This window comes from Anopheles stephensi, chromosome X (assembly GCF_013141755.1).
Source record: "Anopheles stephensi strain Indian chromosome X, UCI_ANSTEP_V1.0, whole genome shotgun sequence".
Classification (NCBI taxonomy): Eukaryota; Metazoa; Arthropoda; class Insecta; order Diptera; family Culicidae; genus Anopheles; species Anopheles stephensi.
The window spans coordinates 1,941,204-1,954,056 of NC_050201.1; the positions used below are offsets into that span (position 1 = coordinate 1,941,204).

The following is a 12,853-nucleotide window of genomic DNA, read 5'->3' on the forward strand; positions in this document are numbered from 1 at the left end:
GTACATGGTCTGAGAAGATGTTGACGAGACAGTTGTCTCACAAAACCGGCGTACCGGGGAGTAAAACATTCTTCGCTTAAGAGAGCACACTTACGAATAGTGGAGGAATGTCTCTTCTCGAGCGCATGCGCCAAATCCAGCCTTCTGCGAGAACGCACTGCGCCACAGTCGATGACGTATATAGCGCAGGGTAGGCAAAGTGCGCTATCGAAGGCGCTACGTGGGGCAGCTCTCTCTGTGTGTGTGCGTGTGAAGTGATTGTGTCGAATGGTGGAATTCCCAATGACGGCGTGCGGTAAGGCAATCCCCACGCGATCGTGGGACGCTCACTTCAAACTACACTCAGTTGATCGTTCTCCAACTCGGTTGGAGCCGGTCTGGACCGCGTGTGCCAGTGTGCGTCTGAAGCTTGACTCGAGTGGAGCAGTATTGAGTTGAGATGTGCTGAGAGCGCTAGTGGGGAGAGCGGGCCTATAGAATCAACAGTTTGTACGGAGTCACATGCATCTCGTCGACAGTTTCATTGATACTGTTGAGCGGTTTGGATGTCAGTGACCCTGAAGCGTGGCGCGTGTACACCCAAACATGGGGAAAAGTAAGTTAAGTCAGCACCCGAAAAACTGTGCACGTCAATCTAATGTTTCCGTCTCTATGAAACTTAGCTGGATCACACGTGCTGATAGACCAGCAGGAGGAAGCGAAAGGTAGAGCCAAGTTACGGCAGGAACGGAAAGCACTTGAGGTAAGTCTGTGTGTGCGACGGCGTCCGCCGACGTGCTGTGAAGCTGTGAAGTGATAGTGGGAATGATTCATCAACAACCAACCCATACATTCGGGCACATTAACAGAGGCAAGTATCGTTCTTTTGCAGACGTATTTCGAGAAACAGTTCAAGGCCACCATCGGCATTCTCCCGCCGACCGGTGATAGTTTGGCGCAGTTCGAGCAACTGCTGCAAGATGTACAGCTAACACGCCTGGAAGAACTGGTCGAAATGATGAAGCTGTGGGACGCTCCGAAAACGATACCGGAACCGAAAAGCTTCCTGCACTACGCACACCTTCAACCGCTGCTGGTACAGATGCTTGAGGATATCGCGCAGTATCGCGAGTACTTGGAACGATTTATTGTGCGCTTCCAGGCCGAGAATGAGGTATCCCTGTGGCGGCTGTGAGAGTCATCCCTGTACTAACCGCGGCCTTCCTTTTTAGTGTACTGCTCCGAAACACAATCCACAATCAAAGCCAGACGCCGTGAAACCAAGCTCCCCAATACACTATGCCGTGTTTCAGCGGAACGGCACCTTTCTCGAGTGGCTGCTCGAGCGTCCCGGCACGGACGTGAACCTGCGCAACAGCTTCAAGCAAACGGCACTGACGCTGCTGTGCGAAAGCTACGATCAGTGTATGCGGAAAGCGATGCGAGCCTGTCCGCCCGGTTGGTTGGCGGAGATACGCACGCTCATCCTGCGGTTGCTGGCGGCCGGCGCTGACTTTAACATCTGTAGCAGTCACATGAAGCTGCCGTTCGAGCTGCTGCTGAAGCATTGCGAGCACGATGAAACGCGCACGTTCGTTGAACAGTGCGTGGAGCTAGCGCCCGGTGCGTTGGCCATTTGCAGTATTAACGATCAGAACGAGCGTGTGGTTGGGTTTTACAATAACAATACGAATGTGGTGGTGACGGTAGAGTTGCTGGAGATCTTTCTACGCTACAACGATCGCACCAACTTCTCCAAGTACGTGACGCGGTTCGAAATTAATGGAGCTAATGTAAAGAAAGTGATACGGCTGCTGCTGCATACGGCCTGCGACCAGAAGCTACCGGACTGTGTGCGACTGATTATGGATCGTGGTGAGCAGCAGATGTTGAAGTTGGTCCAGCGGACCAAGACAACGCGAACGGGAGGACTGCCGGTCGCAGGACCCGGTATGAGCAATGTCACGCTGAACCGAGGTTACAGCCGCGAGGAGAGTACCTCGGAGGTGCAGAAAAGCTACGAACTCGAGCATCGAGTCGAGCTGAAAGGCTTGCTGAAGAAGGTCTGCCTAATGGCGGATCTGCCCATGCTCCAACGACTGCTGACAAAAATCTCCGACGTGATCGTACTGAACGATGATCCACTGTTGGTGGTAACGCTGAAGAAAGCGTACGATTACAGGCAACGCGTTGAGGAACGGAATGCTCTGCTCGCCTGTGCCGAGTACCTTGCCACTCAGGAAACGATCTACATGTCCAAGAAGGATGACTCGGGCAATACCTCACTCCATCTGGCGCTCAAGTTTGGGTTCGATTCGGTAGCGCTCGCCCTGTTGCGCCAACGGTACACCTATCTCGGGATGTGCAACAATGACAACCTGACACCGCTCGACTACGGTACGTACGGGTTCTGGCGCAGCTATCTCGACCAATGCATCGAGGTAGACTCCAAGCGCTCGATACCGGACCGTAACGAGATACGGTTCAATCTGAACGGGTTCTACTCACCACTGCAAGATAAAGCGGCACTAGCAGCGGGCACACCAACCGCCGATGGTGCTGTCCCGACGAGCCGATCGAGACATAGGCATCACAGCTGGAAGATGGTACAGCGGGTAGATAAGGCGCACACGCAACCGCACAAGTTTACGAGCACCATCACCGAAATGACAACGCTGCGGCAGATCGCACAATCGAAGGAACTTAAACGGCTGCTCGTGCATCCCGTCCTGTACACGTTCATCATGGTCAAGTGGACGCGTTTGTGCCATTGGAACTATCTGAACCTACTGCTAACAGCACTGACCATCATTTTCTTCGGCAACTACTCCCTGACGGCTTGTTCGGCTGCCGGTCCCAGCACGGTGTTTTGGATGTTGAGCATCTTCGGGGTGGTGTTTGTGGTGATTCGCGAGCTACTACAGCTACTGTTCCTACGCCGATCGTACCTGTCCTTTGACAATGTGCTGGACATCGTGAATGCGGTAGCGATGGCTGTGGTGCTTGGGATCGGCTGTCACGGACTGATGTCTTCGTTCGTCATCATTAGCTTTGCGCTGCAGCTAACGTTTCTGCTTGGATCGCTCCAATCGAACAGTCTCGCCACGATGATGTACATGTTTAAGACGGTGTCGAAGAACTTCATCAAGAGCTTCCTGTTGTTTATGCCACTGATCGGTGCGTTTATCTACGCGTTCCATCTCACGTACAACCAGACGCCTGAGGAGCAGCAGGCGGTGTGCGAGAAGGACGACTGTTCCGAGGAAAACTTCAATAACTTCCGTACGTTTTGGAACGCTACCGTGAAGACGCTGGTAATGACGACAGGGGAGTTTGAGGCGGCGGCTATCGATTTCGAAGGTGGCAAGATGCTGCTGTTTATACTGTTCATATTCGTCGCACCGATTGTGATACTCAACTTGATCAACGGTCTGGCGGTTAGTGATATTGCTGCGATCCGGGAGGAATCGGAGCTGATCAGTATTAGTAAGAAGGTGATGCTGCTAGAGCAGTACGAGCGAGGCGTCGCGAATGTGTATCCGAGCTGGTTGGGCCGTTACTTTCCGAATCCGTTCTTCTCCGACTACCAGTGCCGGATACACGTAAAGACGAAGGAATATCGGAAGATAGTAGTGCACGCTAAGATAAAGAAGAAACCTCAACCGAAAGGTAACGCACCAGGTGCTGCTCCTAACAACGTACTCGCCGGGGTCAAGAGTCGGCTGCACGGATCGTCACAATGCTCCGTCCAGATTACACCAGCGGGAAATGCTGCCAAGCAGAGGTCGGTAGAGAAACCGCTCGCCAAGTTCCCGTGGCTGCCTACGGGTGACTCGTGCAATTACATACTAGACGTCCGCATCTTCCGGCTTGCACTGTTCATGCGCCTGGACCAATCGATCGTAGACGAAGCGTTGGCGATTATCGAGAAGCAGCAAGCAATCGCTTCAGTCGTCGCCACGAAGAGCATCCCCACCACCGGGTCATCTTCAACGCCACCGAGCAGCATCGTTGCTGCCACCGGTCGCCAGCAGCGCACTATTAGCCCGCGACCTGCGAAAAAGAAGCGCAGCGGCAGTGACACAGTCTCGGAAGATGACATTCCGCGCGAACTTTCCGAGGTGAAGCGTCAGCTGAAAGCGGTGGTGGAGCTACTGCGCCGCAAGGAGCAGCAGGAAAAGGGCCGCGGTAAACAGCTTGCCCGCGATAAGGCGTTAAAGCGCAGGGCTAGGAAGCGTACGCGAAAGGGTTTAAAGAAGGCAATAACCGACCAGCAGATGGGTGATCAGTAGATAAGACCAGTGCGCGTTTAAGATAGTTTCGTTTAGGTCGATAAGATAAGGGCGCGGCTAGTGGCTAGCGGGTACCTACCTTACTAGCAAACAATTAGCTACAGTAGAGGACGCGAGTAGGGTGAGATATCGGTCACGATTGTTTGCGTTGCGTGTTACAGCTTCACACAACAACCTGAGCTGTGTGCAGTTTTATTGCAACGCTCACTCTCTCCCAACATCCTCTAGTTCCAGCAGACGTTCAACGCGACAAGTGATTGGTGTATGCATCGTGGTGTTACTCTTATCTCGTCTCGGCTGGTGCGCTAGTTGCTCAGTTTTATTCAGCCCGTCCGCTTACACCAGACCCGTCAAGTGCCAGATTCGTCCATGTTATTATTAAACAACTGTTCACACTGAAGCTGGTGTGAAAATAATTCTACATCGAAGAAAGAAGGGCACAAAAAATGGAACAGGGAAAAGTCAAAAATCCAATTCGAACAACGTGCTCTGTCAACCTGTTAAAATTATGCCCGCGCGTCAAAGAGCGGCTGATGAAAATGTACAATCATATAATGATCTGATTTGGGTTAGCCGTCTACACCGGGGGACGGGGGTTCGGGAATCTGGATAGGGGTCCGGACTATGGTAAGTAAGGGGATGTTGTTGTTTTTTTCTTCACTCTCTCTCTCCTCTATACAGGGTTATCACCTCCTGCTTTGTTGGGACGAATTTGTGCAATTTTCAACCAGAACCAAGGGGGTTGAGGGCCGGAAGAGAGCAGGTATAGGGAGACATCCGAGACAAAAAAAGACTTCCCCCTTTTTTGCGTACTCTTTGGCGGGTTCTTTTTTCTCCTGGAACTTGGAATCGTTTCACTTAGACAGGTTTTTTTGCTGTTGCTGCTGCTGCTGCTGTGTCCTCGGAATATCTGGACGTCTTTTTAGGGTGCACGCAACACTCACTGCGCTCAACTATTAGCATGCAAATCTATGCAAATTATGTTTATAATAGTGTCAATAAATTGTGAAAATTCGTAAATTATAAGTAATAACAGGCAGGCAATAGTGGACCGGTCGGTGTCTGGGTCGTGAGGTAGGATGTCTTGGTTCAGAATTCGGCACCTCGCAAGGTAGGTTACAGCGCCAATACAGCCGGGACAACTACTGGTGAAGTTGTTGCAGATCCTGCTCTACGAATGGTGCGGGTGTCCTGACATCAGGGCTAGCTATTGGCCAAGTAACGAACCCAAACCACCCATCCTAGATCATATCCCAAAAAAAAACCCCTTATTTGCCGGGCATCTTGTTTCCCGAATTTCATTTGATATGGTTTTTACCAATCTAATCCTCCTCTCTCCCCCTTCACCAACCTTTTTCTTGTGCGGGGTGAAGCTATTGTGATGCAAATTAGTCTTGCCAATTGTTTGATTGAATTTCACCTCGCCCCGAACTCGAGCCAGCAAGAGCGATCCGCGCGACACCGCGGGTATCCTTTACCCCGGAAAGGTTGACAGTTATGACATTCAATAAGCTGAAATAATTTAAATTGTTAATCCCCGCTAATGCGCGGAAGCACACCCCTCCCCGGAACCGCTAAGCCACTTTCATCGTGAAACTGAACAGTAGTCCTGGCGAGTCCTTGGTGGCGTTGGTCCTTTCCAAATGGCCGGTGTTGCTGATGTTCTGGAGGAAAGGATTCGTCGTCGACGTTCGGCCGCTCGAGGGTAGGACACTTCGAGTGACGTGATCCGAAGCTGACGATAAGGGGTTGTCTGAGGCAGATTTATTTCTATTAATCGAATGTGGCTGTGGTACAAATTGGATAAATCAGACAGTAAAAGTGACACGGATGTCATGTGCGTCACAGCGTGATTAACATTACATCACACTCGGTTATGACGCCTCACCACGTGGGAGATACGTTTGGGAGTAAACTGCAGAAATTGATAAGCCCGGAAGAGCGAGACATTCAACCATACGGCTTTAGGGCCGGAGAGTGAAAGCAGTCCGGCGTACCCGTTAACGAGCTGATAGCATACACCCGACCGGATTGCTAGATTAATTTAATTTAGAATCTCATACAGTGGCACACACGAGCGCGCGCTTTATCCTGTGGAATGTCCCGTGGGACGCAAACTGCGTCGCCCAGGGGTTTTTTTTTTACGATTATGGTTCAAGATTACATGTCATATGTGAAAATCGTAAAATTCGCTCGATTTGTTTCGTTCGGCACTGCCACCCGAAACTTTACGAGACTGACGCGTGTCGAACAGTGGCCGAGATTGACAGTCGGAGCAGGTAGTCTGACGACGTCTCGTGCTCAGATCATTTGTACATCCCGGGAACTTCAAATTAGATGTCACCACACCGCAGGATGCCACGCCGAACGGTCGTGCTCGTGTGCTAATGTGTGATGCCCCTTGTCGCGAATATATGTCCCGATGTGTGGCGTAGTAGAAAGAAAAATGGAGCTCTTCCTGAAGAAACAACAAGGATTCTCGTCCAAGAGGATATGTTGTGCTCCAGCTACATCTAATCCTTTCGATGTGTTGCTGACTTTTTTTTTGGAGAATGCACTTCAAACTGTTCAACTCTGGTCTAGAAACTCCATCCACGTTTCACCGAGGTCAAATGCAGAGAAAAGTCTCACAAACCACGTGGCGCCTCCAGCATTATTTGAATAATTTTTCCACAAATCACGCCCGACGACAACCGATGGCTCGAAGCGTGGCGCAGCATTCGAAAAGCGCACTTCCGGAATGTTTCCTCGCCCAGAAGGGAAAAGTTTGCCTGAGTGGATTCCGGTTCGATGTGTTCCACTTCATTTTGTTGCAGTACAACGATGCCCTGGTGCAGGATGTTGTTTGCTTTTACCATACCCGAGTTTTGTTTTCGTTTAACGAGGTTTGGAAGTTTTGTTTCTCCCTTTTTGTTGTTGTTTAGCGTGAAGTGGAACATAAAAAGACACTCCACGCCAACACAGTGGCACAAATGCACGATTGCTCACGAAGATAAACGGTACGAAATTGAAACGTTTTAACACAACACGGGAGCACGTTTTGGGTAGCGTTCTAAAGTGTTGAGTGAGGGACACAGTGCACTTGAGCGCGAAAAGACCACATGAGTCGAGGTGAACCGGTCGTCGAGAGTCGGTTTGGGAAGATAAAGGATCCTTTTAGAGATATATTATTCACCGCGGAATAAATGGTTCGGATAGAAACACTTGCTGGGAGCATCCTCAACAGGTAAAAGCGCATTCAGTGACGCGGCGATTGGAAGGTTGAGGTCTTGCACTGTGTCCAACATATGTACCTGAATCGCTTCATTATGGATTGTGCCATGAATCCTATTCTGGAATAAATTCACGTCAAGAGCAATGGTGTGCAAGTGCTTCATGCCGTTTGAGTTATGTCTGGAGTAAACGATGATTTTTTTGTAAGACAAAAGGGCAACCGAGCTGTGAGAGTTTTGCTGTCTAAGGAGGAATCATCACTACAACATTGACGGCATGGCACAATGCGATGATTTGAGAAAGTCGTCTAAATCGTACATATCTTCCGTAAGGGTTCGTTTTGAGCTCAGCGCTCTTGATGCTAGAGAGTCCTAAGAGAGTCTACAAGTTCAAAAGTTCCCGCCCTCTAACAGGCGCTTTAACTAGAATTTCTCGGAGGATTGTTTGGCGTAATCTGTGTGGAGAACTTATCAGGAGCTTCAACATACAATATCTCTCAACAACAGAACCAGCTGTATATATTAGGTGAAGGTTGATACGATGTGGTCACGAATATCTATCATCACTCAGAACTTATATACATAGACGATGCCTTGGGAACTCTTTTCAAGAAGCTTATCTGGAACTTGAAATATTATTAAAGTGAATCATTCTTATGTTTTATAAGGAGAGAGAAGGATGAAGTTTTGGTTGGATCTACAGCTGAAGCGGATGACCTTAGAGACCACATTCAAGACTTTCCTCATCGACATGTCTGACGTTATTCTAATCTCATCCGAGAGTCTCTGTTGAACACCCTGATGGTTTTGATCAAAATTCTTCAATGTCCGGATCAACTCGCTCGTTCAACCTCACCCCAGCCTACGCAAGTGCACTAAACACACTTAATGAAGATGTCGAGTACTGTAATAACCAACCCCGAAAAAAGCTTCAAATTAGTGTGCTTAGCGAGCAGCATTTTTCTCACTCGAGTGCCATGTTTTGCAAATACAATTTCACTTGATTAAACTGTTTGTGCCCATCACGGTGCGCGTGACCTAATTGGATCGTGTCGAGTGGATGCGATACTCGAGGGGTCCGATTATCCGGAAGACCTTACACGACCGGTGTTCCACGAAATGTTGGATGCACTTGATGCGTTTCGAGCATCATACGTACAATCCTGCCGCTGCTGCCGCCATTTCGATCAAAGCAGGTCGAGTAGGTACACAAATCAAAGCATGTTCGCGAAGTAATGGCTGGGAATGCTGGGTCACAAAACACAACGAAAAGGGGTGCACAAAGAGTTCGGGAATCGACAAAAACAATTTTCTAGGACCACTTGATTGCCGATTAATAAATTGTTCACACCGCTTATTGTGGCGTTCACGTGTATTCCCACACTCGGTGGTGGTGTGGTACATGGGTTCGTTCTGGAGCCGGTTCCCAGCAATTCGGTGTCGGGAGTCGGGTCTCTTTTCGCCCTCGTTTTTGGTGGTCCGCCTTCGCGAACGGCGGTGTGTCGTGGGGCCATAGGAAATCAATTAATTTTGCATGAACGCTTAACTTGTGTGTATCAGGGAGTAGCGCACGGTATGTAGTGAAGCATTCTTCTCCGTAATAGGATACAATGGTGGCCACGTGACGATGACTTGATGCAATCGCTTCGAGGAAACAGAGGAAACAAAAAGGACCAAGAAGCAGCCTCGACCTGTGTACTTCGTGCTTGATCCTGTCAATATTTGCTTTACCATCGTGACCGGTCCATCAACCATTTCCGGGTTGGGTTGTTCAGACAGGATTGATTAAGAGTCTTTTGGAAGCTTAAAGCGAGGGAGCGATTTTTTCAATTTATAAATAATTTAACGAATTAGAGAAAAAGGTTCATCAAGCTGTACTCACTCGGTAGAACACCTCAGCCATTCTTTTAACTTTAAAATACCACAAATTATTTATAAAACCCATACATTTGTGCATTAAATTACAGATACGGCGATAATAATAAGTTTCTCATTAGCGTATGCTGACTGCCGATAAAAAAATAAAACAATCGTTTTACCAATTTTCCCATCGTCTCATTTAACCATCATCACCCTTTCGCACACACACACACGGCCATGATTGAATGGCTCATAAATGGCGTAATGGCGTGGTTCGCATGGCTCACCTTTGTCTTTCCTTTCACAGCGCAACAAAAAAACACAAGTCCGTTCGACTGCCAAATTGACTAAATGGAATTTTAATTTGCTAAATTGCTTCGACGAAACATAATTAGACAAAAAAAAACCGGAGGCAAACCGGGTTGAGTCCGTTGTTGGGAGTTGGGCTGCAGCCGCGCGCTCTGTGCTCCTCCTTTTGGCCGGATTTTTCCCGACACGTTCGATTGGTTTAATTGGAAACGAGCGTAACCCGAATGCGTTTAATGGGTTTCGTGTACTTTACGCAGAAAAAAATCGGGGTTGGAAAAGAATAACAAAATCACACGAATGACAATGGAAAACAACAACACAACTACCCTGCTGGATGGGTTTGATGAGGTGTTTTTTTCTGGTTTGGTTTTTCGAGGAGCAGAACTGTGTTTTGTACTGTTGAATGTACAGTGGTGGATGAATAAAAGATGCTAAAGCTGTTGATTCTGAGAATAAACGACTACAAATTTGATCTTATTATCAGTTATACATAATTTAAGATCAAGTCTCTTTGGAGGTTCTGAGATGACATTTGAGAAAGTCAGCGGAGAAATAGTATCAGGACTCTACAAAGGGAGCTGAGTCGAGGCTTCCAATTGGGAGAGTTGTAGAAAGATCGTGAAGGAACAGCAAAGGTCCTAAACAACTTCCTTAAGGATCCTCTGAGTTAGTTAGTTGAAGCTTCCAGGAATTTCTAAACTCCATATAACCTCACTGTGATTCAACTAAACAGACAGGTAGTCTTATTGTTATGTCCTTCACTGTAATGTATGTACGGGTGATGGAGATTCGCCCGGGATCCAACAATGCCTCTGAGTGTGGGGTTTTATTTATGTTTTTAAACATTTTTTTTAGCTTCCTGTCACATTCTGCTAGATTGTTTTTGATGCTTCAAATGCAAATGCATTTGTCATTTGGACCTATCAGTAAGAGTTGTTTTCCCTCCCTCTATCTCTCTTTCTCTCCCTCTGTATCATTCTCAGCCATAACCGTTGAAAGGGGAGTTTTTGCTCCATTTAAATACATCCATGTGAAACCACAACTTCCGGATCAACTTTTTGCCCTACTGTATGGTACCCATTATGTGTTAAAACGCGTTTAATAAAATGGGAAATCAATCGAAACAAAGAAAACCCTGCGAATGGTTGTATTAAAGCAAGTTCGAAAAAGTAAAGTAATGTTTAACAATGAAGAGAAACAAGTAAATGTTTTAATAGTATACATTCGGGCGTATGTGGAAAAAGTGCCCAGAAGTTATGCAATCACACGCTTAAGCGTCGACATTTATCTCGGTATGAATGTAAAAGTGCAAAATTGGTTTCTACTAATTCAAATTGTTTCCTGCACGGGTCTTCCGGTTCCGGTTTTCCTTTTTTCCAACGCGTTCCTCATTCTCTCTTACAAACTTTTACGATACAATAAAGTTCGCATGATGTAGCACTCAAAGCGGTTTAAAAGGATGAGTTATTTTTTTCTCTTTTTGCATATAACCATCTTCTTTCATTAATGCCGGTAAGGTATGCAATGTGTTGCATTCACCTGGGTACGAAATTAAATTTTAACCCACACATACATACATAAAAACATGCACTGGTGCTGCCCTTTTTTTTCTTTTCACGTTGCTTCCTTTACCATGTAAATGATGTAAAGCAAATTGCATGTCACGTCGGTCCGTTTTCCGGAAGTGGTTTTTTTATTGCCGTTGCTTCTCTTCTTAATTTGCGACGCAAGTGAGAGAAAAAAACCCGTTCTTCTAAAAAAAAATACAAATAGTGCGCCTGGCAGTATGCAACGGGTGAACAAAACATATCGCATTAGCGCATGCATTGGATGTATTTGATTTTTTGTTGTTGTTCTCCTTATTGAACATTATCAAGCTTTTCATTGTTACGAGACAAGGAGAATGGGTGAAAATAAAAAAATAGCTTTTTTATATAAGGAAATTTCTTTTTCACCGTTCATAATGGAAGTCTTTGTTAAAGGAATGGATTTATTGTGGCCCACTGGCCAATAATAGGCCAATAAAACGATTAATTGGTTTTATAATCAAGTCAGTGATTAACTTGTTTCTTGCTTCTTCTGCTCTTTAAAGCAAATTTATCGATAATTTTTATAATATGCAAAAAATAAATTTACTTTAAAAAAATCAACGCTTCTCTTTTTGTTTACAATAAAGAACCAGATAAGCTATTCCTTTGTTGTGTTCGTGCACATCATACTTCGCTACCGTTTAGTACATTCTGCACCCAATTGTCAACCGGTGTGCATACCGTTCAGGCGCACGGGTGTGTCAGAAAATTTAAAAAAAGCGAATTCCTTGCTCAACGGAACGGAAACTATTCCACGACCCGTTGTGTGTATTTATTCTTGTGCTTTGAATACATTTTTTCCCATGCGCGTGTGCGCGTCCGGTGGATCATCAAAATGAGACGATTCCGTCCGTTATCTGGTGCCATGGCTCCAGATCCAACCCAACTTTACGACGCGCTCGGGCACCGTGGCTGGTGGCTTCGGTCGTAAAAAAAAGTCCTCTCCATCCCCATCCTTCACAGCCAAACTATGCACATTCAAATCGAGGGGGGGAGACCCGTAAAATCATTCATTCCGTCCTGTCCGCTCGCTCCTTTCGCTCCTCTCCATCCCCGTTGGAGCATTGTCCACGAGCTCGGCAGGCGACCGAGTGGCACTAGAGTCGATTGGAAAATGGATTCATATGAGAGCAGGATGGATTGTCCTGGTGGAGATACAACGGAAAAGTGGTATATCCATCACGCATACAAACAAGAGCACACGAGCGATTAGGATGACAGGACATACCGTGGACAGGAGGACATCTTGCATTGACGAAAACTAAAACTTTACGAACAACAAAAACCCGGGGCTCGCTTTTCTTTATTTATATTCATGAACACACTTACACACAAACACATATCCGGAAGAAGTGCTGTCCCTCTCGTTCCCCTGTTCCCCCTCCGTCCCGTCGCTTCTCGCTTCCTGTCAGACGATCCTGAAACCTTGACGAAGAAGCGATTTTTTGAAACATGATAAATATGTCCTCATCAATAAAACTCAATTTCATTGTCCTTTTTTCCATTCACCACCATTCCCTACCCCCTTATCCTGCCTCCTCTTCCTCCTCGCCCACTCCATCACACGATAAGTTGACGTGACCGCGAGGGTTATTACGATTATGCTTTTATT

General features: G+C 47.0%; 1 protein-coding gene across 2 annotated transcripts; it reads left to right on the forward strand.

The window, feature by feature from the left end:
* Nucleotides 1-367: 367 nt before the first annotated feature.
* Nucleotides 368-5,297, forward strand: LOC118503315. Of its 2 annotated transcripts, XR_004905173.1 has the most exons (5): nt 368-595; nt 663-742; nt 872-1,153; nt 1,212-4,898; nt 4,953-5,297. XR_004905173.1 is itself a non-coding variant. In XM_036036447.1 (4 exons), exons 1-4 carry the CDS (start codon nt 586-588, stop codon nt 4,269-4,271), a joined length of 3,432 nt encoding a protein of 1,143 aa, XP_035892340.1. In that variant the 5' UTR covers nt 368-585; the 3' UTR covers nt 4,272-5,297. The 2 variants fall into 2 exon arrangements, 1 of the variants encoding a protein (XP_035892340.1); XM_036036447.1 differs by having other exon boundaries at nt 1,212-5,297.
* The last annotated feature ends 7,556 nt before the right edge of the window (nt 5,298-12,853 follow it).